Source organism: Chamaea fasciata, unplaced genomic scaffold (assembly GCF_029207755.1).
Source record: "Chamaea fasciata isolate MVZ Bird 193981 ecotype frontalis unplaced genomic scaffold, bChaFas1.0.hap1 SCAF_670, whole genome shotgun sequence".
Taxonomy (NCBI): Eukaryota; Metazoa; Chordata; class Aves; order Passeriformes; family Sylviidae; genus Chamaea; species Chamaea fasciata.
The window spans coordinates 15,304-42,096 of record NW_027094755.1 but is presented as its reverse complement, the minus strand read 5'-3'; the positions used below and the strand labels follow the sequence as shown (position 1 = coordinate 42,096).

General features: G+C 66.5%; 4 protein-coding genes across 4 annotated transcripts; 3 read left to right on the top strand and 1 right to left on the bottom strand.

The window, feature by feature from the left end:
- Positions 1 to 148: 148 nt before the first annotated feature.
- On the top strand, positions 149 to 1,439 carry POP7 (POP7 homolog, ribonuclease P/MRP subunit). Its single transcript, XM_066209111.1, has 2 exons — positions 149 to 471; positions 609 to 1,439. The coding sequence occupies exon 2, from the start codon at positions 610 to 612 to the stop codon at positions 1,081 to 1,083; it is 474 nt and encodes a 157-aa protein (XP_066065208.1). The 5' UTR covers positions 149 to 471; position 609; the 3' UTR covers positions 1,084 to 1,439.
- A 1,173-nt stretch (positions 1,440 to 2,612) lies between these two features.
- On the top strand, positions 2,613 to 6,579 carry EPO (erythropoietin). Its single transcript, XM_066209121.1, has 5 exons — positions 2,613 to 3,697; positions 4,340 to 4,476; positions 4,861 to 4,947; positions 5,514 to 5,678; positions 5,957 to 6,579. The coding sequence occupies exons 1-5, from the start codon at positions 3,685 to 3,687 to the stop codon at positions 6,080 to 6,082; spliced, it is 528 nt and encodes a 175-aa protein (XP_066065218.1). The 5' UTR covers positions 2,613 to 3,684; the 3' UTR covers positions 6,083 to 6,579.
- A 963-nt stretch (positions 6,580 to 7,542) lies between these two features.
- Positions 7,543 to 13,860, top strand: LOC136305808 (transferrin receptor protein 2-like). The gene is given in 19 exon segments (XM_066209117.1): positions 7,543 to 7,646; positions 7,747 to 7,957; positions 8,182 to 8,371; positions 8,531 to 8,665; positions 8,840 to 8,945; positions 9,020 to 9,142; positions 9,284 to 9,400; positions 9,664 to 9,800; positions 10,009 to 10,101; positions 10,103 to 10,188; positions 10,590 to 10,709; positions 10,971 to 11,053; positions 11,133 to 11,196; positions 11,292 to 11,359; positions 11,540 to 11,616; positions 12,009 to 12,093; positions 12,214 to 12,440; positions 12,630 to 12,810; positions 12,956 to 13,860. Coding segments are annotated over 19 exon segments (2,709 nt in total). The 5' UTR covers positions 7,543 to 7,619; the 3' UTR covers positions 13,535 to 13,860.
- EPHB4 (EPH receptor B4) lies at positions 13,771 to 26,393 on the bottom strand. The gene is given in 18 exon segments (XM_066209110.1): positions 13,771 to 14,564; positions 14,739 to 14,912; positions 15,111 to 15,304; positions 15,535 to 15,684; positions 16,002 to 16,220; positions 16,941 to 17,188; positions 17,490 to 17,603; positions 17,802 to 17,857; positions 18,217 to 18,317; positions 18,767 to 18,964; positions 19,770 to 19,897; positions 20,466 to 20,552; positions 20,554 to 20,820; positions 21,344 to 22,003; positions 22,071 to 22,576; positions 24,173 to 24,423; positions 24,806 to 24,876; positions 25,746 to 26,393. Coding segments are annotated over 18 exon segments (3,567 nt in total). The 5' UTR covers positions 25,801 to 26,393; the 3' UTR covers positions 13,771 to 14,476.
- Positions 26,394 to 26,793: the final 400 nt, after the last annotated feature.

Here is a 26,793-nt window from a genome sequence, read left to right as displayed (position 1 = left end):
TGCGGCGCGCGCGCCCATTGGCTGCGGCTGCGGAGACGGCGGCGCTTAAAGGGGCCGCGGCCCTTTGTTAACAGGGAGGGGGGCCGGGTTTTTTGTAAAGCGTGGCTCCTCCTATTTGCGGGCGTGGCCTATGCATGTAGAAAAGGGGCGTGGCTTCTCTGAAACACTTTCCCCTCGCTAATCCCGTCCCTCCCAAAAAGCGCAAAAATTCCCGGGTCTTTTCAATAGAAGCCCCAAAATGGCGACTTCGGGAGGCGGGGCTGGAGGAGGGGCACGGCCCTCTCTGTTCGCCGTTAAAAAACCCAAAAACCCCCTTTAAAAACCAAAAAAACCCCAAAAAAACCCCTAAAAGTGCTGCCGGGGGCGTGGTTCGGTGTAGGCGGTGCTTAGATGGGCGTATCGCCGCAGGGGGCGTGTCTTCAGAGGGGCGTGGCCTCGTAGCGGAAGCGGCGGCGGCGCGGGACGCGCGAGGTGCGGACGGGTGTGGGCGGTTTTTGGGGGGGGGTCCCGGTGATTTTCGGGGGGGAGGTCAAAGGTCAGAAAGTCCCTGGGGGTATTATCGCGTCGGGGTCCCCCCCTGACGCCCCCTGCCCGTTTCTCCCCCGCAGAATGTCCTCAGGCCGCCCCGCCGCTCCATCCCCGCCGCCCCCGGGGCCGCTCCCCGGGGCCGCGCCCGCCTCCCGCCGCCGCCGCCACCGGGGCCCGGCCCCGGGCCCCCCCCCGGGCCCCGCCGCCGCCGCCGCCGCGGGCAGCAACGACGTGTTCGTGACGTCCCGCTCGGATTTCCGGGCGCAGCTGCGGCGCTGCCAGCGGCTCCTGGCGCCGGGCGGGGCTCCCGGCACCGGCACCGAACTGCGGCTGCACGGGCTGGGCCTGGCCGTGCCCCGCACCATCAACCTGGCGCTGCAGCTGCAGGCGGGGGCGGGCGGGGCGCTGCGGCTGCACGCCAGCACCTCCTCCGTGCCCCTCCGCGACCACCGGGACCGCCGCGACCACCGCGACGGCGACGGCGAGGACGGGGACACCCCCCGGCACAACTCGGCCATCCACATCCGGCTCTGCAGGGAGGCGCCCTGCGCTTGAGGGGGGACCCCGGGGTGACCCCGGTGTCCTGGGGGGCTCCCCTGGTGTCTTCGGGGGGGCTCCCCAGGGCTCCCCCTGTGACCTGGGCTGACCCCGGGGTCCTGGGGGGGCTCCCCCGCTGTCCTGAGGGGTCCCCCGCTGTCCTGGCCTCCATCACCTTCATGGGGACCCCCCCCAAACTCCCTCCCCGGGAGTCCCCGGGTGTGTCACGGCCGCGGGGACGCCCCGGGGACACCCCCGGGAACCCGGAGGGGACTTGGGGACACCAAGACGCCGCCCAAAGTTCGGATCCCCATCGGGGACCTCCGGGGGGGACGCGGGGCCGGGACACCCCAATAAAGCCGGTGGTGGTAGCAGCGATGCCTCGGGGGTTTTTGGAGGGTTTGGGGGTTTTGGCGGGTTTTTGGGGGAAAATTGGGAGTTTTGGGGGGGATTTGGGGCCGGGGCTTTCTCTGCGTCATCGGTGACTTTTGGGGCAGGAAGGCAACAACGGGTGACAACCCAGGGGACAAGGGGAGGGTCTGGGCGACAACGCGGGGGGACTTGGGGTGGCCCGGGGGGGGGAATTTGGGGACCTCGGTGACATGGGGGGGGAGGTTCCAGGTGACGCTGGGGACATTGAAAACATCTACGGGGTGGGGTAGCGTGGGAAAATGAGGGGGACCCTGGTGACAAAGGGACACCCCGGTGACAAAGGGACACCCAGGTGACAAAAGGGACCGACAGGCACCCCGGGGGGTGGCAGGTGACCCGAGGAGACTCCAGGTGACAAAAGGGACACGCAGGTGACAAAGGGACACCCGGGGGCTGGCAGGTGACCCGAGGAGACTCCAGGTGACAAAAGGGACACGCAGGTGACAAAGGGACACCCGGGGGGTGGCAGGTGAGCAGAGGGGGCTCCAGGTGACAAAAGGGACACGCAGGTGACAAAAGGGACCCCCAGGTGACAAAGGGACACCCGGGCGGGCGGCAGGGGACCCGAGGGGACTCCAGGTGACCCGCGGGACCCCCGGGACCGCCGCCTCCGTTCCCGGGGAGTCCCGGCTGCGCGGGGGAGTCCCCGCCCGGGTGGTGACACGGGGGGGACCCGGCGGCCTCGGTGACGTCGCCGCCGCCGTCCCCCCGCCCCCGGGTGCCCTTTGGCCCCGCTGGCGCCGGACCCGCGGCCGGGCTGTGCGGAGCCGCACGTACGGCCTGGCAGGGGGCCCGTGTCACCTCCCGGGTCCCCCGTGTCACCTCCCGTGTCACCTGCGCCCCGCCGCTCCCCTCCCGAGCCCCCCCCGCGCCCGCCGTGTCGCCTCCCGCGTCACCCCTGTGCCCCCCCCGTCCCCTCCCGCCTGCCCGCGTGTCTCCCCCGTGTGTCCCCGTGTCCCCTCCCCTCGGCGTGTCCCCTCTCCCTCCCCCGCCGCGGGGGTCCCCGGGGCCGCCCCCGGGGCCGCGGTGGCGCTGGGGACGGGGACGCTGACGGCGACAGTGACGCTGTCCCCATTGTTCGGCCGCTTCCGCGGGATCCCGGGATCCCCCGGCCTGGCGCGTCCCCTTGTCACCGCGCGCGTGTCCCCGCGGGCGTGTCGCCGCGGTCCCACGGCCCCGCGGGGGTGTCCCCGTGTCCCCCGCGCCAGCCCGGCGGCCCTGTCCCCGCGGCCACGTGTCGCCGTCGCCGTCCCTGTCCCCCCCCCGTGGCGGTGCCACCGTCCCCGTCACGCCCACTGTCATCCCCGCGTCCCCTCCGCTGTTCCCGTCCCGCAGCTCCGTGCCCGAGACGTTGTCCTCGTGTCCCCCCCATCCCGGTGTCCCGTGTCCCCAGCCCTGTCCCCCATCCCTGTCCCCGTGTCCCCCCGGTCCCGGTGTCCCGTGTCCCCAGCTCTGTCCCCCATCCCTGTCCCCGTGTCCCCCCCGGTCCCGGTGTCCCGTGTCCCCAGCTCTGTCCCCCGTCCCTGTCCCCAACCTCACGTTGCTCTGTCCCCACTTCTGCCCCCGCGCCCTCCTCCCCGATCCCCCATCTGCGTGTCCAGCTCCTTCTCCCTGTGTCCCCACATTGTCCCCGCCGTGTCTGTGTGTCCTCGGTGTCCCCCTGTCACCGTGTCACCCCCTTTTCCTCCCCCGTGTGCCTCCTGTGTCAGTGTCCCCTCGGTATCCCCACACCTCCGTGCCCGCGTCCCTGTCCCCCCGTCACTCCCTTTTCCTCCTCTGTGTCCCCCCCGTGTCCCCCCCGGTGTCCCCTTCGCCGTTGTCCCCGCCGCGTCCCCTCGGTGTCCCCCTGTGTCAGTGTCCCCTCGGTGTCTCCCCCCCGGTGTCCCCCCCGTGTCCCCCTGTCCCAGTCCCCCCCCCGGTGTCCCCCCCGCCTGTCCGGCGCCGTGCCCGGCCCGGGGGTGGCCCGTGGCCAGGGGCCGACGTGCTGCGGGCGGCGCGGCCTTTTCCTCGACGGCCCGGGGGGGGCGGGGGGGGGGCCCGGATGGAAACCCCCCCCCCCCAAGGGCCCTTCCGGCCCCGCGGCCCCTCGGATCAAACATTAACCGGGGCCGGGGCCGGGGGACGCGGCGCGGGGACGGCCGCAGCCCCGGGGCCACCAGGGACCCCCCGTGCCATGAGCGGCCGGCCATGGGGGCGCCGGGTGAGCGGGGGGCGCCCCCGGGATGGGGGGGGTGGGTGGGGGCCCAGGTGTGCGGCCAGGTGTGCGGGGGAGGGGGGGGGGACACCCACCTGTGCGCCGGTGAGCGGGGGGGGGGGGGCGGTTTTGGGGGGTCTCGGGTGGGGGGACACGCCTGGCTGGTGGGGGGGGGGAGGTTGGAGAGTTTGGGGGTCCCCACGTGTGTCCGGCGCGCTCAGGTGTGCGGTGGGGACACGGGGGGGGGAGCGTTCCAAGTGTCCCCAGGTGGGCGGGGGGTCCCGGGGGTCCCAGGTGTCCCCAGGTGTCCCCAGGTGTCCCGGGGGTCCCCAGGTGTGCGGGGGGTCCCGGGTGTCCCGAAGGTGTCTCGGGGGTCCCGGGGGGGGTCTCAGGTGTCCCCAGGTGGGTGGGGGATCCTGGGTGTCCCAGGTGTCCCAGAGGTGTCCCGGGGGTCTCCAGAGGCGAGGGGGTCCCCGACACCCGTGGACACTCTCGGGGGTCGGGGGCACGCAGGTGAGAGAGGAGGCGGCGCTCAGCTATCCCGGGGGGGGTCCCGGCCGTTCGAGGGTGCCCCCCCGGTGTCCCTGAGCCCCCCGTTATCCCCGGGGGGGTCCCGGGTGTCCCCGTTGTCACCGTGTCCCCCCCCAGGGCTGTGCGCGCTGCTGCTGCTGCTGTTGGGGGTCCCGGGGCGCCTCCAGCCCCCCCCCGAGGGCCCCCCCTCGCTCTGCGACCCCCGAGTGATGGAGCGGTTCATCCTGGAGGCCCGCGAGGCCGAGCGGGGGGCGGTGAGCGACACGGGGACAGCGGGGACAGCGGGGGGACATGGGGACATCGGGGGCGGTGAGGGGACACGGGGACAGTGGGGGGGCGTGGGGACATCGGGGGCACGGGGACAGCGGGGGGCGGGGGAGGCTTGGGGACATCGGGGGCTCGGGGACAGAGGGGGGACTTGGGGACATCGGGGACATCAGGGGGCTTGGGGACATTGGGAGGTGTGGGGACACGGGGACATCACGGGGGGAATCTGGGAACATCGGGGGGCTCGGGGACATCACGGGGGGACACGGGGACATCATGGGGGGACATGGACCCCCTGGGGGGTTTGGGGACCCCCCGGGGGTGGCGGCGGGGGTGACACCGTCCCCCGTGTCCCCCCCCCTGTCCCCAAGGCCGGGTGTGGCCCCCACTGTGACCTCCCCGAGCCCGTCGCTGTCCCCGACCCCGGCGTCAACTTCAACCTCTGGCGGAGCCTGGACGTGAGTGGGGGAAAAATGGGGAGAAGTCCCGGGGAAATGGGAAAAAATGGGGGAAATCCGGAAAAAAAATTGGGAGAAATTGGGGAGAGATTGTGAGAAATGGCGGGAAATTGTGAGAAACTGGGGGAAATTCTGAGAAAACGGGGAGAAATTGGGAAAAATCCGGGGAAAAATTGCGAGAAATTGTGGAGAAATCGGGGAGAAACGAGGCCAAAGGGAGAAAGAGGGAAACCCGGGGGAGAAACCTGGAAAATCAGGGGAGAGATTGGGAAACGAACGGGAAAAATCCGGAGAGAAACCAAGAGGGGAGTGGGGAAAAACTGAGGAGAAACGGGAACAAAACGGGGAGAAACCGGGAGAAATTGGGAAAAAATGGGGAGAAACCGGGAAAAATGGGGACAAACGGGGAGGGACGGAGTCAAACGGCGCGGGAAGGGGGGGTGGAAAACCGGGGGAAAATCGGGAAAAATCTGGGGAAAATGCGGGAAAAGCCGTGGAGAAGCGGGCGGGGGGGGGGCGGTCCCCGGTGCCGGGGTGTCCCCTGACCCCCCCCGCCGTGTCGCCAGGCCGCGTCCCGCGCGCGGGAGGTGTCCGGGGGACAGGCGGCGCTGGTGGCCGCGGTGCTGCGGGCGCGGGAGCTGCTGCGGGACCCGCGCGTGACGCCCACCCTGGAGCGCGCCTACGGGAGCGCGCGGAGCCTGGCGCGGCTGCTGCGGGGGCTGCCCGCCGCGGTACGGGGGGTCGGGGGGCTTCGGGGCCTTTGGGGGTTGGACTGGTTTGGGGGGGATTTGCGGGGATTTGGAGAGGCTTTAGGGGTCTTGGGGGAGACTGGGGGGGAATTTGGGGTTTGTGGGAGATCTGGGAGGATTTTGGGGGGTCTTGGGGTGGATTTGGCGGGATTTCGGGGGGCTTAGGGGGATTTTGGGGTGTCCGGGGGTTTTGGGGGATTTTTGGGGTGTCCGGGAGGGGGCTCGATGGTGACCTCTGACCCCCCCCCATGACCCCCCAGGCCCCGCCTCCGGCCGCGCCCCCCGCCCCCCTGCGGGTCCGGACCCTCCCCCGGCTCCTGGGGGTCCTGAGCCGCTTCCTGCGGGGAAAGGTGCGGCTGCACCTGGCGGACACCTGCCCGCGGTGACGGCTGTCAATCAATCATCACTGGATACAGCTGTCAATCACCACTGGAGAAGGCTGTCAATTGCTGAAGACAGCCGTCAGTCATCGCCACAGGCAGCTGTCAGTCAGTCAGTGCCAGGGACAGCTGTCAATCACTGCCAGCAGCTATCAATCACCACACACGGCCGCCATCCGTAGTTGGCAGCTGCCAGTCATCACCAGCAGCTGCCCCTCCATCATCTGAACTGACAGCTGTCAATCATCGCAAGCACAGTCAGCCGTCAATCATCTGGACTGACAGCTGTCAATCATCGCCATCAGGAGCCGTCAGAGCCCCCCTCCCCTCCCCCCGGCACGTTGGACGTGCCGGCAGGTGATTGACAGCTGTCAATCATCCTCCTCCCGCCTGAGCGCCCTGGGCTGCCCAGGCCCCGCGGGTGATTGACTGACAGCTGTCACTCAGGGGAGACCACGCCCCCAAACCCCTCCCATGTAACTTAATGCAAACACGAGAGTATTTATGAGACCCCCGAGGACTGCTGCGCCGGCACCCCCAAACTGGGACCCCCCAAAAACCCGGGACCCCAAAATCCCCCGGGACCCCAAATCCGGGACCCCAAATCTGGGACCCCAAAACTGGGGTCCCCAAAATCCCCGGTACCCCACAACGGACCCCCGAAACCTGTGGGACCCCCAACTTGGAACCCTCAATACCCCAGGCACCCCCAAAACTGGGATCCCCAAAATCCCCGGGACCCCAAAAACCCCCGGAAACCCAACCTGAGACCCCCAAAACACTCGGGAATCCCAAACTGGGACCACCCAAAAATCCCGGGACCCCAAATCCAGGACCCCAAATCTGGGACCCCAAACCTGGGGACCCCAAAATCCCCGACGCTCCCAAAAGTCCCGGACCCCAAAACCCCCTCCCCAAAACCCCCTGAGCCGCCCTCCCAAAGTTCCGGCCCCTCCCAGACCCCCGGGGACCCCCAAAGCCCCCCGGGTCCGTGTCCGGCTCGGCCAATCAGGGCCCGGACCTGGCGGCGCCGGGGCGGGGCCCCTTTTCGGCCATGCCCCCCTCCGTCACGCCCTCCAGCTAACCCCGCCCCTCCGGCAGCGCCGAATTCAGCACAAACCACGCCCCCTTTTCCACGGCCGCCGGCCACGCCCACACCCCGCCTCCACAGGTCACGCCCCTTTTTCTCACCTGTGTGGGCGGGGCCAGAGCGGGTCCGGCGGCGGCGCGTGAGCGGGGCCGGGGGGGGCGGAAATTTGGGGGAAATTTGGGGGATTTGGGGGGGTTTCAGGGGCTCGGAGGGGGTGGGCGCTTTGGGGGTCACCCCGGGGGGGTTTGGGATTTGGAAGGGGGGCAGGTTTGGGGTGGGGGCGGGGCAAAACCCGGCCGGGGGCAAAGTCTGTGCTGGCGGGTGAGGGGCGGAACGGCGGCCCCCGGAGACCCCCGGGACCCCCCGGGAGACCCCGAAACGGTCTGGGGACCCCCCGAACCCTCCTGACCCCCCAGGACCCCCCGGGACCCCCCCAGGACCCCCCCGGTTGCCATGGAGACCCTCAGCCGCTGTTTCCGGGTAAAGCGCCCCACGGATTTTGGGGACCCCCCTGGATTTATGGGACCCCCCGGATTTTGGGGACCCCCGGTATTTTGGGGACGTCCTGACCCCCCCGCAGCCCCCCGGGGGCGGTGCCGTGTCCTACTCGCGGCACAGGGACCCCCGGGGGGAGCACGAGGAGGAGGAGGAGACTGAGGAGGGGGCGGAGCCAATGGTGCGGCTGCCGCGCCCCCGGCCACGCCCACGGTGCAGATCACGCCCCTGGCCACGCCTGTGGCTCCACCCCTTGGCCACGCTGGGCCTGGGCTCGGCCACGGCGTTTGTGCTGGGTGAGTGACCAGTGAGTGACCCCTGAGTGACCAGTGAGTGACCAGTGAATGACCGGTGAGTGAGCGCTGAGTGACCGATGAGTGATAACTGAGTGACCACGGAGTGACCAGTGAGTGACCACTGAGTAACCAGTGAGTGACCACTGAGTGACCAGTGAGTGACCACTGAATGGCCAGTGGGTGACCACTGAGTGACCCCACCCCTCTGTGACCCCCTCCCTTAGGACTATTGGTGGCTGGGATTGGCCACACCCCATGTAGGGGTGGGGCTGTGGGGGCAGGGCCTCTGGCAGGAGGCTCCACCTCTGATGGGGTTTGGGGTGGGGCCATGGATGAGGCTCCGCCCCCCCGGCCCCGCCTGCGGGAGCTGCTGCGGCGCCACCTGTCGGACGAGAGGGTGGAGGCCTGGGTGCGGTGAGTGACCTCTGACCTCTGGCCACTGACCATTACTGACCTCTGACCTCTGCTAACGACTGACCACCACTGAACACTGACCATTACTGACACCCCCCCCGTGACCTCTTCTGCCCCTCCCTGTCCCTGTGACCCCTGACCCTTGACCCCTGTCCGCAGGGAGGTCAGCGCAGGTCCGCACGGGGCGGGGTCGGGGCGTGGCCGGGCTTTGGCCCAATCGGTGCTCAGCGCCCTGGCGGGGGCGGGGCTGACCCGGGCCTGGAGCCGCCCACAGCCCCTCCCCCTCCCAACACGGTAATGGGTCACTGAGGGGTCACAGGGTCGTGGGGGTGTCATGGGGGTTACGGGGGGTCATTGGGGGGTCATGGGGGTCATGGGGTCAAAGGGGTCACTGTAGGGTCACAGGGGTCACTGGGGGTGGTCAAGGCTCGTTGGGGGTGACCGCTGACCCCTGACCTTTGACCCCAGGGGGGAGGTGACCCTGCGGTGGGTGGGGCCGAAGGGGGAGGAGCTCGAGCGGCTCCCGCTGGACCCTAACGCCTTCTGTGCCTGGAGCGCCCCCGGCACGGCCACGGTGAGCTGACCCCTGACCCCTGACCCCTGACCCCTGCTGACCATTGCTGACCCCTGCTGACCCCTGACCCGCAGGGGGGGCTGGTCTACGGCCACTACGGCCGCCCCCAGGACCTGTCTGAGCTCCGGGCCCGGGGGGTGTCACCCCGCGGTCACCTGATGCTGCTGCGGCTGGGGCGGGGCAGCCCCGCCCACCAGGTGAGCCCCGGTAGTGGGCAGGGCGTGTCCCTGGCCCCCACCCCTGGCCCCACCAATAGATGAGCCCCTCGTTGTGGACGGGGCGTGTCCCTGTCCCCGCCCCTGTCCCCATCCCCAGGTGACCCCTGACCACGCCCACAGGTGGCGGCAGCGGCGGGGGCGGGGGCGGTGGGGGTCCTGCTGTACCCCGACCCCCGGGACACGGCCGGGCCGGGGGGGGACCCCGCGCTGGGCGGGGACACGGCGGTGACCGTGCACGTGAGTCAGGGGACAGCGGGGATGTTGGGGGACATTGGGGCCTTGAGGGGACATTGGGGGGACAGCGGGGGGGATTGGGGACAGTGGGGGGACACTGGGGACGTTGGGGACACCGAGGGGACACTGGGGACATTGGGGGTAATTTGGGGGTGCTGGGGGCTGGGTTTGGAGGTGTTGGGGGCGGGGTTTTGGGGGTCAGGGGTTATTAGGGGTCAGGGGTGATTTGGGGTCGGTCCGAGCCATGACGTTTCCCCCCCCCACAGGTGCAGGAGGGGGCGGGGGACCCCTGGAGCCGGGGGTTCCCCTCCTTCACTGGCCACGCCCCCCCGGGACCCCCCCCGGGGGTTCCCCCGATCCCCGCCCACCCCATCAGCGCCAACACGGCCTCCCGGCTCCTGCGGTACGGGACCCCTCCCCGAATTGGGGACCCCTCCCCACAACCTGATACCCTTCCCCAAATTGGGACCCCAAAACCTGGGACCCCTCCCCAGATTGTGGGACCCTTCCCTAAATTTGGGACACCCTTGAACTTGAATCCTCCCCCAGCGCCCCCGTCCCCATTTAGGGGTTTTTGAGCCCCCAGACCCATTTCCGTGTCCCCATTCCAGGCTCCTGGGGGGTCCCCGCGCCCCCCCGCGCTGGTTCGGGCCCGGGGGGGCGCCGGGGGGGGCCCTGCGGTTCCTGCCCCCCCCGGGGGGGGCGGCGGCTGCAGCTCAGCGTGGAGGGGGGGACGCGCCCCGGGACCCTCACCAGCGTCTTCGGGGCCCTGCGGGGGCGCCTCGAGCCCGGTGAGGGGCGGGGCTAAACCGGGCGTGGTCAGGCGGGTGTGGTCATTTGGGTGTGGTCAGTCAGGTTGTGGTCAGGGTGTGTGGCCACGATGGGGGGGCGTGGTCAGGGTGGGTGTGGTCATTTCGGTCTCCTCAGTTTGGGTGTTGTCAGGGGTGTGGTCATGATGGGAGAGGCGTGGTCAGGGTGGGTGTGGTCAGACCACGGGCGTGGTCGTGGTGGGGGTGGGGCAAAGGAGGGCGGGGCAATGGTACTAACTGGGTGGGGCGGGGCTGGATTTGGCGCGGTCAGCCGGGCGAGGCCAACGCAAGGGAATTTGGGGTGTGGTCGGAGTGCGCGGGGCAGGAAATGGCGGTGAGTGTGACTGGAGGGGGCGCGGCCTCGCTGACGCCGCCCTGCCCAGATTGTTACGTCATCGTGGGGGCCCGACGTGATTCGCTGGGGCCAGGGGCGGCGGCCTCGGGCGTGGGCACCGCCCTCCTGCTGGAGCTGGCCCGGTTCTTCGCCGCCATTGGCCGAGAGGGTGAGGGCGGGGCCGGGGCAGGGCGGGGCCCGGGAGGCGGGGTCCGCAATTGGGGGCTGGGCTGAAATGGGGGAATTTGGTGTCCCCAAAGTAACGGGAGGGGTCGTTGGGAGAGGGGAAGTCCTGGGTGTCCCCCCCGCCCCCAGGTGACCCCTTGGTGACCCCTGACCCCCGAGTGACCCCTCTGTGACCCCCAGGTGACCCTGTGTGACCCCCCGGGTGACCCCTGACCCCTGTTTGATCCCTGACCCCTGACCCCAGGGTTCCAGCTGCGCCGGACGTTGCTGTTTGTCAGCTGGGACGGCGCCGAGTTCGGACACCTGGGGACCACCGAGTGGCTGGAGGTGACCCCTGACCCCCGGCTGACCCCTGGGTGACCTCGGGTGACCCCTGACCCCTGGGTGACCCCTGGGTGACCTCCAGGGCTACCCCGAGCTGCTGCACACCAAAGTCGCCGCCTACATCAGCCTGGACCAAGCGGTGCTGGGTGAGCCCCGCCCCCTCCCCTGGCCCCTCCCCCTGACCCCTGGCCCCTCCCCCACCACCTCTGACCCCCTCCCCCACCCCGACCCCTCCCCCCAGGCGCGGAGCGGTTCGTGGTGCGGACCAGCCCCACCCTGGTGACCCTGATCGAGAGTGCCCTGGACCAGGTGGGGGAGGGGCGGGGCGGGGCGGGGGGCGGGGCCGGGGGTGGAGTCCGGGGAGGGGGCGGGGCCGGGTTGGGGGAGGAGTCGGGGGTGGAGGAGGGGCTAGGGGAGGGGTTGGGGTGGGGGATGGGCTGCCCCTCCCCCTATCACTTCCCCTCCCCCATCGCCCCTCCCCCCCCACAGGTGGAGAGTCCGAACGAGGGCGGGAAAAGTCTCCGGGAGCAGCTGAGCCGGGCGGGGCGGGGCTGGGAGAGCGACGTGTGAGCGGGGACACACCTGGACACACCCAAAAATACACCTGGGCACACCTGGGGACAGCTGGGGACACACCTGGGGACAGCTGGGGACACACCTGGGAACACCTGGGGACACCTGTGATACACCTGGGGACACCTGGGACCCCTGGGGATACACCTGGGACAGTGGGGATACACCTGGGGACAGCTGGGCACACCTGGGGACACCTGGGGCCAGTTGGGCACAGCTGGGGACACACCTGGGACAGTGGGGACACACCTGGGGACACCTGGGCATACACCTAGGACAGCTTGTGACACCTGGACATTCCCAAAATACACCTGGGCACACACCTGGGCACACCTGGGGACACCTGTGTCACACGCACACCTGTGTCCCCCCCGTGTCCCTGCAGGATCCGCCCCCTGTCCCCCGACTCCGGCGCCTTTCCCTTCACGGCAGCCGCAGGTGTCCCTGCGCTGGAGCTTGGCTTCGATGAGGTGGGACCCGTGAATGTCCCCAGGTGTCCCCGAGTGTCACCTGTGTCCCCCCTCCCTGACCGTGTCCCCCCGTCCCCCGTGACCCTGTCCCCTCAGTGACACTGTCCCTGTCCCCCCCAGGCCATCGGTGGTGGCTCCCGCGCCGCCCTGGGGACGCCCGAGGACACTTTGGGGCGCCTGGGGACGCGGCTGCGGGGGCGGCTCCCGGCGGTGGCCCGGGCGGTGGCCGCGGTGGCCGCACAGCTGCTGCTGCACCTGGGCCACGACCCCCGGCTGCCCCTGGACCCTGGGGCCCTGGGGGACGCGCTGGTGCGGCAGCTGGCCCCGCTGCAGGTGGGTACAAACCAGTACAAACCAGTATAAACCACGATAACCCAGTATAGATCAGCGTAAACCGGTATAGACCACTCTAGACCAGTCTAGACCGGTCTAACCTAGTTTAATCCGGTCTAACCAGTATTCCCAGTTATAACCCAGTCTAATCGAGTTTAACCCAATTTAACCCAGTTTAACCCAGTCTAACCAGTTTAACCCAGTCTCACCAGTATAACCCAGTGTAACCAGTGCGCCCGGCAGGCGCGCGGCCTGTCCCTGCAGTGCCTCTCCTCGGCCAGAGGGGGCGTGGTGCGCGCGGCCGCCGCGCTGCGTCGCGACATGTCGGGATCGGACAGTTCCAACGAGCGCCTCAACCGCGGCTTCAACGCGCGCCTGATGGCCGTGAGTGTCACCTGGGTCACCTGCTGCCCCCCTGTGTCCCCTCCCTGTCCCCACCGCTGTCCTTGTCCCCTGTCCCCGTGTCCCCACCCCGTCAATGTCCCCTCTGTCCCCTCCCAGTCCTTATGTCCCCCGCTGTCCCCCGCAGGCCGAGGCATCGCTGCTGTCCCCGTTCGTGTCCCCTCTGGTCACCCCGTTCCGCCACATCCTGCTGGGCCGGGGGGGACACACGCTGCCGGCGCTGGTGGCCGAGCTGGGGACAGGGGGGACATCGCTGGGGACATCGGGGACACTGGGGACGGCAGGGGGGACACCGGGGACGCGTGGGGACAGCGCCCACCTGCGCCTGGCGCTGTTGGCCTGGACTCTGCGGGGCACGGCCGGGGCGCTGGCCGGGGACAGTGGGGACAGCGGGGACAGCGGGGACACCTGGGGTGGCCTCGGGGACAGCAGCGACTGCGGGGACATCGGGGACACTGGGGATATTGGGGACATTGGGGACATCGGAGACATTGGGGACATCGGGGCCCGGAGAGGCACTGGGGACTCTGGGGACATCGGGGAGGGCTTTGGGGACACCTGGGGTGGCCTTGGGGACATCGGGGACACCTGGGACCCGGAGCAGACGTGGGGCCGTGGGGACACCTGGGAGCGGGGTGGCCCTGGGGAGAGCAGAGGGGACCTTGGGGACAGCGGGGACACTGGGGGTTGGGGCAGCCCTTGGTGACACCTGGGGGCACCTTGGTGACACCTGGGGACACCTTGGGGACACCTTGAGGACACTTTGGGAACACTTTGGGAATGGTTGGGGACACCTGGGGACACCTGGGGGACACTTTGAGAATGGTTGGGGACACCTGGGGGACACTTTGGGGACACCTGGGGACACCTGGGGACCTGGGGGACACCTTGGGGATGGCTGGGAACATCTGGGGACCCCCTGGGGACAGCCCCGCCCCCTGATTTGCATCAGCCTGGTTTATTGGCTGCGACACGGAATTGGGGACACAAGGGGACAATAAAAGCATCGAGGGCCACACCCATTTTTGACCACGCCCACATCAGTATCGCCCACTCGTGTTTGTCTACGCCCATTTGTGGCCAGGCCCATATGAGCACGCCCACACCCGCACTGCCCACTCGTGATTCACCACGCCCATCGTGGCCACGCCCCTGACATCGCCCTCATCCAGGTCATTGGTGGGTGGAGCCAAATTGTCCTGGCAGCCATATTGCTGGGGCAGCCATGTTGGATCAACAGCCATATTGGATTGATAGCCACGCTGGATAGGCAGCCCTATTGGGTAGGTGGCCATATTGGAATGCCAGCCATATTGTCTTGGCAGCCATATTGGAATGGCAGCCATATTGTCTTGGCAGCCATATTGGAATGCCAGCCATATTGTCTTGGCAGCCATATTGGAATGGCAGCCATATTGGAATGCCAGCCATATTGTCTTGGCAGCCATATTGGAATGGCAGCCATATTGCCTTGGCAGCCATATATGAATGGCAGCCAAATTAGATGGATGGCCATACTGTCCTGGCAGCCATATTGTCCCGGCAGCCATCTTTTCCCGGCAGCCATCTCTCTCCCCCCAGCCGGCTGCGTCCCTCAGCACCGATCCCCGGCGGCCATCTTCCCCTGGGCGTGGCCGGGGGGGCGGGGTCAGCAGTGGGCGTCCCCTTTGGGGGGGCTCTGGGCGCCCCCCGGGAACTTCTGCCCGCCCAGCGTCACGCCCATGCGCAGCAGGTCCCTGGGGGGGACACCGGGGTCACCGCAGGGTCACAGGGACCCCGTGACCCGCCAGGTGACACCGTGACCCCCATGACCCTCCAGGTGAAAGCCAGTGCCCCGTGACCCCCCCAGGTGACCCTGTGACCCCATGACCCCCGATGACACCCAGGTGACCCCCCAGGTGACCCCGTACTCGCGGCTCAGGTGTGGCAGCAGCTCCATCCCGGTGACGCCGGCGCTGCCGAACGGCTCCTGATACCCGCCCACTGCCCGTGGCCACGCCCCCGCCGAGGGCCCGGGAGGGGCGGGGCCGGCCTGTGGGGCGAGACCGGGGGGGTCACGCTGCTCTGGGCAGGTGGGGGCGGAGCTGCGGGGACAGAGAGAGTGAGGGATCAGAGCCATGGGGACCCACCCCCAAACTCAGGTGTGCTGGGACCCCTCCCATGAATTCAGGTGCTCTGCACCGGCCCCACCCACCCCACAACCCCCCCCAAACAACGCAGGTATCCTGAGACCCCGCCCCTGCCCCGCCCCTCCAGGTGTGTTTGCCCCGCCCCCGGCTCACCTGGGCGTGTCCCCGGGCGGGGGGCGGAGACTCTCGGGGCGCCGGATGAGGCGGTCGAGGGCGTGGACGATCTGGGGGAAGGTGGGGCGGGCGTGGCGCGGGCGCTGCCAGCACTGCAGCATCAGGTGGTGCAGGGCAGGTGGGCAGCGCGGCGGCGGCGGCAGCCGGTAGTCCTGCTCGATGGCGTTGATTACCTGGGACAGGTGAGGGACAGGTGAGAGCCTGAAAAAGCACCTAAATCTGCCCCAAAAATACCCACAGGTGTGGAGGGACAGGTGAGCTATAGGTGGGGTTTGGGGGGCTCTTGGGGCAGTTTTTGGGGTCCCGGGTTTGGGTTTTTTGGGGCAGTTTGTGGGTTTTGGGGGTTCTGGGCAGTTTTGGGGTTCCCGGGGGTTTTCGGGGTCCCGTTTTCGGGGTCACTCACGTCCTGGTTGGACATGTCCCAGTAGGGCCGCTCCCCGAAGCTCAGCACCTCCCACATGACGATGCCGTAGCTCCAGGCGTCGCTGGCCGAGGTGAAGGTGCGGAAGGCGATGGCCTCGGGCGCCGTCCAGCGGATCGGGATCTTCCCGCCCTGCCCGGGGCGCCGGGGGGCTCAGGGGGGCCCCAAAACCGCCGGGGGACCCCAAAACCCAACTGGAAAACCCCAAACCCACCTGGGAAATCCTAAATCCACCCAGGGAATCCCCAAATCCCTCCAGGGAAACCCCAAATCCACCCGGGACTCCACTCCTGGGGGCCCCCAAATATCCAGGGGGGAAGGTGACATCACTTTGAGACCCCAAAACCAACCTAAATCCCATCCAACCGCCCCCTAAACCCTCCCGCACCTGCCCGAGTCCACCTGGGCCAGGTGAGGCCCCAAGCCCCGCCCCAGCACAGGTGTCTCACCAGGGAGCTGGTGTAGGTGGGGTCGCTGTCCCTGTCGCCCTCCAGGGCCCGGGACAGCCCGAAGTCGGACACCTTGCACACCAGGTGCGCGTCCACCAGGATGTTCCGCGCCGCCAGGTCGCGGTGCACGAACCCGGCCTCGGACAGGTAACGCATCCCGGCGGCGATGCCGCGCAGCATGGCCACCAGCTGCAGGGGTGGCAGCGTCCCCTCCCGGCCCTGGGGACAGCGGGGACAGCGGGGACATTGGGGACATTGGGGGACATCGGGGACATCGGGGGACATCGGGGACAGTGTCCCCTCCCGGCCCTGGGGGAAGCGGGGACATGAGCTGCAGCAAAGGCACCTTGTCCCCAATGTCCCCAGGTGTCCCCAGAGTCCCCAGGTGTTCCCACGGACCCCAATGACCCCAATGACCCCAATGACCCCGATGTCCCCAGGTGTTCCCAGGTGTCCCCACCCTGAGGAAGGCGTCCAGCGCCCCGTGCAGCAGGAACCCGGTGACGATCATGGCCGGGGGTCCGGCGCTGACCACCCCAATGTCCCCAATGACCACACTGACCCCAATGACCCCAATGTCCCCAGGTGTCCCCACGGACTCCAATGACCCCAATCTCCCAATGACCCCAGTGACCCAAATGGCCCAAATGACCCCGATGTCCCCAATGACCCCATTGACCCCAATGACCCCAATGACCTCAATGACCCAAATGACCCCAATGACCCCGATGTCCCCAATGACCCCATTGACCCCAATGACCCCAATGACCCCAATGACCCAAATGACCCCAATGACCCCGATGTCCCCAATGACCCCATTGACCCCAATGACCCCAATGACCTCAATGACCCCAATGACCCAAATGACCCCAATGACCCCGATGTCCCCAATGACCCCGATGTCCCCAGGCGTCCCCAGGTGTCCCCAGGTGTCCCCACCCTGAGGAAGGCGTCCAGCGCCCCGTGCAGCAGGAACTCGGTGACGATCATGGCCGGGGGTCCGGCGCTGACCACCCCGCGCAGCCGCAGCACGTTGGGGTGCCGGAACTGCCCCATCCGCGCCGCCTCCCGCAGGAACTCCCGGCGCTGCCGCTCGCCCGCGCCGCCCTTGAGCGTCTTCACCGCCACCTCGGCCTCGGGCTGCCCCGGCAGCGACAGCCGCCCGCGCCACACCTCGCCGAACTCACCTGCGGGCAGGTGAGAGGCTGAAATCCCTGAGAAAATACCCCCCACCCACCCGAAACCCTCATAAAAACCACACAAACCCACTCAAAACCGCACAAAACACACCCCAGACCATCTCAAATCCTGTTAAAATCACCCACACTTCGCCGAACTCACCTGGGTGCAGGTGCGGACAGGTGTGAGAGGCCGAAATCCCCGAAATCCTGCCCAAATCCCACCTAAACCTGCCCCAAATCCCCCTAAAACCACCTAAAATACCCCCAAATCCCATCCCTGGGTACACCTGTCCCAGGCGAGCCCCACCTGCCCCGATGACCTCCTCGATGGTGACACAGGTGACGTCGATCTCCTGGGCAAAGTCCCTCAGGGCCACCTCGGGGTCCTCGTAGGTGAGAGGGTCGATGTAGAGCTTCCCACCTGGGGAGCACACCTGGGGTCACACCTGGGTCACACCTGGGGCCACACCTGGGGTCAATTGGGGCCACACCTGGGTCACTTTTTGGGACATTTTTGGGATTTTTTGGGGACGTTTTCTGCCACATTTTTGGGTCTTTTTCGGAGATCTTGGGGACACTTTTTGGGGACACTTTCAGAACATTTTGGGGTCCCCCTTACCGAGCCCCCCGGGGGCGGGGCCTTGTCGCCGCTTCTCTGCCTGGAGCCGTCCCCGCCTGAGGGGACAGAGGGGATGGAGACCCCAAAAATCCACCCAAAATCCCCCAAAAATCCACCCCCAGGCCCCCCCAAAGCCACAAAAATCCCTCCAAATTCCTCCCAAAATCCCCCCAAAAATCCATCCACATCCACCCAAAATTCCCACAAGATCCCCCCAAAGTCCACCCAAAATCCCCCCAAAAATCCCCCCAAATCCATCCCAAATCCCCCCCAGACCCCCACAATTCCCCACAAATCCCCCCAAATTCCCCCCGAGCCCCCCCAAATCCAAAAGAAATCCCCCCCAAATCCCCCGCAAACCCTTCCCAGACCTCCCCAGAGACCCCAAATCCCCCCAAATCCCCCCAGATCTCACCTGAGCCAGGCCAGGGCGCCCCCCAGCAGCGCCAGCACCAGGAGCCCCCCCAGGGCGGCGGCTGCGGCCACGACCCCCCCCGGGGGCGCCCCGGGAGCCCTCTGCGGGAACGGGCAGATTTGGGGGATTTGGGGAGATTTGGGGGGTCTCGGGGGGGTTTACGGGGGATTTGGGGGGATTTGGAGAAGGGTTGGAAGGATTTGGGGGGAAATTGGGGGATTTAGGGGGGTTTGGGAAGTTTTGGGGGAGCCTGGGGGTGGATTTTTGGGGGATTTGGGGGGAATTTAAGGGGATTTTGGTGGGTTTGAGGTTGGTTTGGGGGGGATTTGGGGGATTCTGCTGGGGATTTGGGGGGAGGTTGGGGGGGATTTGGGGGATTTTTTGGGGGCGTTTCAGGATATTTTTGGGGTTATTTTTGGTTCCTCACCTGCCCCCGGGGTGCTGACAGTGATCTCAGCGGTTGTGGGGTGGTATTCGGGGATTTTGGGGGGGTTTGGGGTTATTTTGGGGACGTTTTCAGGATATTTTGGGGGTATTTCAGGATATTTTAGGATATTTCTGGGGTTCTTTCCGTGCTCTCACCTGCCCCAGGTGCGCTGACGGTGATCTCGGGCCCGAAGTCCCCGTAGCCGCCCTGGGCGCGGGCGCGGACCCGCACCCCGTAGAGGCCACCCCGGCGCAGCCCCCCCAGCTCCGCCCGCGGCCCCGGAACCGTCAGGAACTGGGGGGGCCCCTCCCCGCCCCCCAACTGCCGCCGCGGGGGACACGGGGAAAGAGAGAATTGAACCCCGAAATAAATCACAAATGCGCCCCCAAGAAACCCAAATCCACCCCGAAATAAACAAAAAAACAAACCACAAATTCACCCCAAAAAACCCAAATACACCCCGAAATAAACCACGAAACAAACCCCAAATCCTCCCCCAAAAAACCCCAAATACACCCCGAAAAGAACCCAAATACACCCCGAAATAAACCCCTGAAAACCCCCAATTCATCCCCACAAAAAACACGAATTCATCCCAAAATAAATCCCAAATACACCCCGAAATAAACCCCAAATCCTCCCCAAAATAAAGCCCAAATCCTCCCCCAAAAAACCCCACATACATCCCAAAAAGAACCCAAATACACCCTGAAATAAACTGCAAAACAAACCACAAACGCATCCCCCAAAAAACCCAAACTGACCCCCCAGAAACAAACCCCAAATCCGGCCCAGAAAACACGCCTGAGAAACCCCAAATGCACCCCAAAATAAACCCCAAATGCCCCCAAATAAACCCCAAATGCGCCCCAAGATGAAGCCCAGAAAACCCTGAAATCTTCCCCAAAATAACCCCCAAAGGCGCCCCCCAAAATAACCCCAAATCCACCCCAAAATAAATCCCAAATCCCCCCCAAGCACCCCAAAGTTTCCCCAGAATTTCCCCAAAATTCCCCCGAATCCCCCCAAATCCCCCAAATCCTCCCAAATTTCCCCCAATATCCCCCCGAACACCCCGAACTTCCCCGAATTTCCCAAATTTTCCCGAATTCCCCCCGAATTTCACCTTCTCGTAGAACTTGACCTCGTAATCCAGCACGGGGGGCCCGGGCGGGGCCGGGGGGCGGGGCCAGGTCAGGGTGACGCCCCCGGGCCCCGCCCCCACCCGCGCCACGCCCACAACCGGCCCCGGCACTGGGGGGGCAAAGGGGGGGATTCTTCTGGATTTTTTTGGCATTTTGGGGGGGATTTTTGGGAATTTTTGGGGGGGATTTATTGGGTTTTTTGGGGGGGGATTTTGGGGATTTTTGGGGGGGGATTTATTGGGGGTTTTTGGGGATTTTTGGGGGGATTTTTTGGGGGGATTTATTGGGGTTTTTTGGGGATTTTTGGGGGGATTTTTTGGGGGGATTTATTGGGGTTTTTTGGGGATTTTTGGGGGGGATTTTTGGGGATTTTTTGGGGGGATTTATTGGGTTTTTTTGGGGATGTTGGGGGGGATTTTTGGGGAATTTTTGGGGGGATTTTGGCGGGGTTTTGGAGGGTTTTTTGGGGGTGATCTCGGGTTGTTTTCAGGCCACTTTGGCGCTGGTTTTGGGGTGATTTTGGGGTATTTTTGGGGCTATTTTCGGGCTGGTTTGGGGCTATTTTCGGTCTATTTTCAGGGTATTTTCGGGGCATTTTCGGGGGTGATCTCGGGCTGTTTTTCAGGCCACTTTGGCGCTGGTTTTGGGGTGATCTCGGGGTACTTTGGGGCTCTCACCATCAGCCCCGGCCGTGACGTTGATCTCCGCCCCGGGGACGTTGTTTTCGGGGTGTCCCGGGGGGGGGGCTGACGCCGCTGCGGGCGGTCACTCTGAAGCTGTAGGTGACCCGTGGCCGGAGCCCGGCCACGCTGACCGCGGGGGTCCGCAGCCCCTCGGGGGGGGGGCGCCCAGGCCAGGGGGCCGCAGGGGCCGCACGGGGGGGGGCGCCCCGCCGGGGGGGGGGACACGCCCGGCACCCCACGTTGTACCGCAGGTCCCCGCGGTCTCCCCCGGCCCGGGGGGGGCTCCAGGACAGCCGGACCCCCGAGCCGTTCACCTCGGCCGCCAGGGCGCGGGGGGCCGAGGGGGGCGCTGGGATGGGGGGGGGGGGGGGATTGGGGGGCGTCAGGGGAGGGGGGGTCGTGCCCCAATTCCCACCCTGGGAGCCCCAAAAATTCACCCCGGACCCCCCCAAAATATTCCCAGCAGAACCCCCAAAAACCCAGCCAGGACCTCCCCCCCCCCCCCCCCCAAAATTCACCCCCTGGAGTCTGAAAACCCACCCCCAGATTTTCCCCCGGGAGCCCCAAAAACCCACCCGGGACGCCCCAAATTCCTCCCCTGGAAGCCCCCCGAACTTCCCACCCTGGAGACCCAAAAACTCACCCCAGAATTCCCCTCCTGGGATCTCCAAAAATGCCCCCTCAGAAACTCCCAAAAATGCCCCCCGAAATAGCCCGAAAATCCCCCCAAATCCCAAAATCCCCCCAAAACCCCCCAAACCCCCAAATCTTCCTCAAAATCCCAGAAAATCCCCCCCCAAAATCCCCCCAGAAAATTCCCCAAAAAATTCCCCCAAAATTCCCTGAACTCCCCCAAACCCCGCCGGGCTCACCGGAGCAGGGCTCGGGGGGTCCCTCCCCCGGCCCCCGCAGGAACCCGGCCCGGCAGCGGCACGAGGCGGCCCCGGGGGCGGGGGCCTCGCTCTGGGGGGGGCAGGGCAGGCACCCGCCCCCCCCCGGGCCCGCCTTGAACGTCTCGGGGGGACAGGCTGGGGAGAAAAAGGGGGGACGCACAGAAATGTCACTCGGAGACCCCAAAAGCGCCATAAAACACCCCAAAAAACCACCCCAAAAACCACCAAAAAAACCACCCCAAAAACCACCCAAAAAACCACCAAAAAACACCCAAAAAACACCCAAAAAAACCACCAAGAAACACCCAAAAAACACCCAAAAAACCACCCAAAAACCACCAACAAACACCCAAAAAACACCCAAAAAACCACCCAAAAACCACCAAAAAAACACCCAAAAACCACCAAGAAACACCCAAAAAACACAAAAACCACCAAGAAACACCCAAAAAACACACAAAAACCACCAAAAATACACCCAAAAACCACCAAAAAACACCCAAAAACCACCAAAAAACACCCAAAAAACACCCAAAAAAACACCCAAAAACCACCCAAAAAACACCCAAAAACCACCCAAAAACCACCCAAAAACCACCCAAAAACCACCCAAAAAACATCCAAAAATCCCCAAAAATTCTAAAAACACCCAAACCCCCCCCCCCCCCAAAAAAGGTCAAAAACCCCAAAGGTCCCCCAAACTCACGGCGACATCCCGTCTCGCCGTCGGGCTCCATGCCGGGCCCGCACACGCAGCCCAGCGCCGGCGGCTGCGCCCACCGCCCGTCCTCCCGGCAGTACATCAGCGGCCGGCCCTGGGCGGCCGGCACGGCCCCGGCCACGCAGCGCCCGGCCACCGCGGCCACCAGCTCGGCGGGGACGGCGGCCGGGAAGCGCGCCAGGCGGGCGGTGGCGGCCGGGCAGCGGCGGAAGAAGAGGCGCACGGACAGCAGCGCCATGCAGGCGCCCAGGTCCTGGAAGGCCAGGTAGAAGCCGGCGCGGCTCAGGGGGCCCAGCCGGAGCACCTTGCGGTTCACCCGGCCCCGGCGGCCGCTCCCGGGCCGGGACAGGTGCTCGGCCGCCACCGTGTCCACCTTGACGTAGGGGTTCTCCATCCAGGGCGGGTGCGTGGCCGTGGCCGTGTCGGCGTCCGACTCGTGGTAGAAGACGGTGAAGGTCTCCTTGCAGGGACGCGGGGGAGCGGCCGGGGGGCTGCGACGCCGGCGGGCAGGGCGGTGCTGGGTGGTGCGGGGGTCCGGGGGTTCGGGGTTGTTTCCGTGGGGATCGGGGTCATCGTCATGGAGATCGGGGTCCTCAAAGTCATTGCCATGGAGATCGGGGTCGTTGCCATGGAGATTAACAGGTTTGGGGTCATCGTCATGGAGATCAGGGTCATTGCCATGGAGATCGACGGGTTTGGGGTCGCCGTCACGGAGATCAGGGTCCTCAAAGTCATCGTCATGGAGATCAACGTCCTCAGGGTCATCACCATGGAGATCATGGTCATCGGGGTCGTTGCCATGGAGATCCAGGGGTTTGGGGTCATTGCCATGGAGACGGAGGTTGTCAGGGCGATGCCTGGGGGCCTGTCCAGGTGTGTCCCCAGGTGTCCGCTGTGTCCTGGGCAGGCTGTCACTGTCACTGTCACTGTCCCTGTCACTGTCCTGTGTCCCCCATGTCCCCCCCAGGCTGTCCCTGTCCCTGTCCCCAGCTGTGTCCCGTGTCCCCCGTGTCCCCTCCAGGCTGTCCCTGTCCCCAGCTGTGTCCCGTGTCCCCCGTGTCCCCCCCAGGCTGTCCCTGTCCCCAGCTGTGTCCCGTGTCCCCCGTGTCCCCCCCAGGCTGTCCCTGTCCCCAGCTGTGTCCCGTGTCCCCCGTGTCCCCCCCAGGCTGTCCCTGTCCCTGTCCCCAGCTGTGTCCCGTGTCCCCCGTGTCCCCCCCAGGCTGTCCCTGTCCCTGTCCCCAGCTGTGTCCCGTGTCCCCCGTGTCCCCCCCAGGCTGTCCCTGTCCCCAGCTGTGTCCCGTGTCCCCCGTGTCCCCCCCAGGCTGTCCCTGTCCCCAGCTGTGTCCCGTGTCCCCCGTGTCCCCCGTGTCCCCCCCAGGCTGTCCCTGTCCCCAGCTGTGTCCCGTGTCCCCCGTGTCCCCCCCAGGCTGTCCCTGTCCCTGTCCCCAGCTGTGTCCCGTGTCCCCCGTGTCCCCCCCAGGCTGTCCCTGTCCCCAGCTGTGTCCCGTGTCCCCCGTGTCCCCCGTGTCCCCCCCAGGCTGTCCCTGTCCCCAGCTGTGTCCCGTGTCCCCCGTGTCCCCCGTGTCCCCCCCAGGCTGTCCCTGTCCCTGTCCCCAGCTGTGTCCCGTGTCCCCCGTGTCCCCCCCAGGCTGTCCCTGTCCCCAGCTGTGTCCCGTGTCCCCCGTGTCCCCCCCAGGCTGTCCCTGTCCCCAGCTGTGTCCCGTGTCCCCCGTGTCCCCCCCAGGCTGTCCCTGTCCCCAGCTGTGTCCCGTGTCCCCCGTGTCCCCCCCAGGCTGTCCCTGTCCCCAGCTGTGTCCCGTGTCCCCCGTGTCCCCCCCAGGCTGTCCCTGTCCCCAGCTGTGTCCCGTGTCCCCCGTGTCCCCCCCAGGCTGTCCCTGTCCCCAGCTGTGTCCCGTGTCCCCCGTGTCCCCCCCAGGCTGTCCCTGTCCCCAGCTGTGTCCCGTGTCCCCCGTGTCCCCCCCAGGCTGTCCCTGTCCCCAGCTGTGTCCCGTGTCCCCCGTGTCCCCCCCAGGCTGTCCCTGTCCCCAGCTGTGTCCCGTGTCCCCCGTGTCCCCCGTGTCCCCCCCAGGCTGTCGCACGCCATCACGGTGAAGCGCAGTTCCGCCATCACGGTGGTGGCGGCGCCGCGGGGCACCCAGCGCGACCGGAGCCAGCTGTTCTGGGCGGGGCTCCAGCTGTTCTGGGCGGGGCTCCGGCTGTTCTGGGCGGGGCTCCGGCTGTTCTGGGCGGAGTCACGGCCCCGGCCACGCCCCGAACAAACCTCGAAGGTGCGAACGGCCCCGCCCAGCTCCGCGTCCAGCGCGCTCAGCTCCTCCCACTGCGGGGACACGGGGACAGTGACAGCGACACGGGGACATGGGGGACACGGGGACATGGAGGGACACGGGGACATTGAGGAGATTGGGGACATCAGGGGACACGGGGACAGTGGGGACGCGGGGACAGTGGGGACACGGGGACAGTGGGGACACGGGGACATGGAGGGGATTGGGGACATCGGGGACACGGGGACAGTGGGGACACGGGGACATGGGGGGGATTGGGGACATTGGGGACACGGGGACAGTGACAGCGACACGGGGACAGTGGGGGACATTGGGGACACATCTCGCTCACCTTTCTTTCCGCCCCGTGTCCCCCCAATGTCCCCAATCCCCTCAGCGTCCCCGATGTCCCCCCGTGTCCCCCCGGTGTCCCACCTGCCCCTCCCCCGGCGGGTGCACTGTCCAGTGAAGGTCACTCGTCTCCAGCCGCGTGTCCAGCAGCGTCTCTGGGGGGTCAGCGGGGGGTCGGACACCCCAAAATCCATCCAGGGGACCCCAAAATCCATCCCGGGACCCCAAAATCCACTCCCGGGACCCCAAAATCCATCCAGGGGACCCCAAAATCCATCCCGGGACCCCAAAATCCATCCCGGAATCCCAAATCCACCCCGGGGACCCCAAAATCCACCCCGGGACCCCAAAATCCATCCAGGGGACCCCAAAATCCATCCCGGGACCCCAAAATCCACCCCCAGGATCCCAAAATCCATCCAGGGGACCCCAAAATCCATCCCGGGACCACAAAATCCACTCCCGGGACCCCAAAATCCATCCCGGGACCCCAAAATCCACCCCGGGACCCCAAAATCCATCCCGGAATCCCAAATCCACCCCGGGGACCCCAAAATCCACTCCGGGACCCCAAAATCCATCCCGGGACCCCAAAATCCACTCCCGGAATCCCAAATCCACCCGGGGACCCCAAAATCCACTCCGGTACCCCAAAATCTATCCCGGGACCCCAAATCCACCCCGGGGACCCCAGAATCCATCCCGGGATCCCAAATCCATCCCGGGACCCCAAAATCCACCCCGGGATCCCAAAATCCACCCCGGGATCCCAAAATCCATCCCGGGATCCCAAATCCACCCCCAGAAGCCCCAAATTCCCTCCCAGTGACCCCCAAAATCACCCCCTGGGACCCTAAACTCTCCCTCGGGGACCCCAAACCACCCCGGGACCTCAAATCCATCCCCCAAACCCAAAAATCCACCCCCGAAACCCGAAATCCATCTCCCAAAACCCCAAATCCACCCCCAGAGACCCCAAATTCTCCCCCCCCAAAACCCCAAATCCCCCCCGGGGGTCACTCACCCTCCTCCGCCAGCCCCAGCGGGACCCAGAGCCACAAGAGCCACAGCGACCCCATGGCCGGGGGGCCCCAAAATCCCAAATATCCGGGGCGGGGAGCCCAAAAATCCGGGGGGACCCCAAAACTCCAAGAGGGGCCCCAAAAATTCGGGGGGGGGGGGGAATTGAAAAACACCGTCCCCAAAAAATCCCGGAGGGTCCCCCCAAAAAAAAAAAAAAAATCCCGGAGTGTCCCAAGAACTCTGCGGGGACCCCCCAAAAAAATCTCCGGGGGGGCCCCAAAATATCCCGGAGGGTCCCAGAAAAGTCTCGGAGGGTCCCAAAGAACTCCTGGGGAGTCTCAAAAAAAAAATTCCGGAGGGTCCCAAAAATTCCGCGGGGACCCAAAGAAATCCCGGAGGGTTCCAAAAAATCCGGGAGGGTCCCCAAACCCCCCAAAAATCCCAACCCCCCCCTCCCCCCCGAACTCTCCCGGGTGTAATTCGGGGTTTCTGGGGGTCCCGGAGCCGTTTTTGGGGTCCCGGAGCCGTTTTTTGGGGCCGTTTCGGGCTCCGGGGCCGCCCCTCCCCCCCCCCGGGGGTCGCGGGGGTCGCGGGGGGGGCGGGGCGGGGCCCCCCCCACAGGAAAAGCGGCTTTTGTTCGGCGCTTCCAGGGAGGGGCCGCAGGATGCGGGAACTGGGAGGGACTGGGAGGGACTGGGAGAGACTGGGGAGGAATTGGGGGGGCACTGGGAGGGGATTGGGGGGGACTGGGAAGGACTATGGGGGACTGGGGAGGAATTGGGGGGGCTAAATTGGGACTGGGAGGGACTGGGAGAGACTGGGGAGGAATTGAGGGGGCTAAATTGGGACTGGGGGGGAACTGGGAGGGCAGTGGGGGGCACTGGGGGTGCCTAAAATGGGACTGGGAGGGAACTGGGAGTGACTGGGGGGGAACAGGGGGGGAATTGGGGGGTCCTAAAACGGGACTGGGATGACTGGAAGTGACTGGGAGGGAACTGGGAAGGGATCTGGGGGCACTGGGAGGGACTGGGGGGGACTGGGAGGGACTG

Bases quoted from the DNA above. Each gene is read 5' to 3' on its own strand.
- POP7 (XM_066209111.1), top strand. From the start codon at position 610: ATGTCCTCAGGCCGCCCCGCCGCTCCATCCCCGCCGCCCCCGGGGCCG.
- EPO (XM_066209121.1), top strand. The intron at 4,948-5,513 runs GTGAGTGGGGGA...CCGTGTCGCCAG, and splicing joins ACCTCTGGCGGAGCCTGGAC to GCCGCGTCCCGCGCGCGGGA. The intron at 5,679-5,956 runs GTACGGGGGGTC...ATGACCCCCCAG, and splicing joins TGCGGGGGCTGCCCGCCGCG to GCCCCGCCTCCGGCCGCGCC.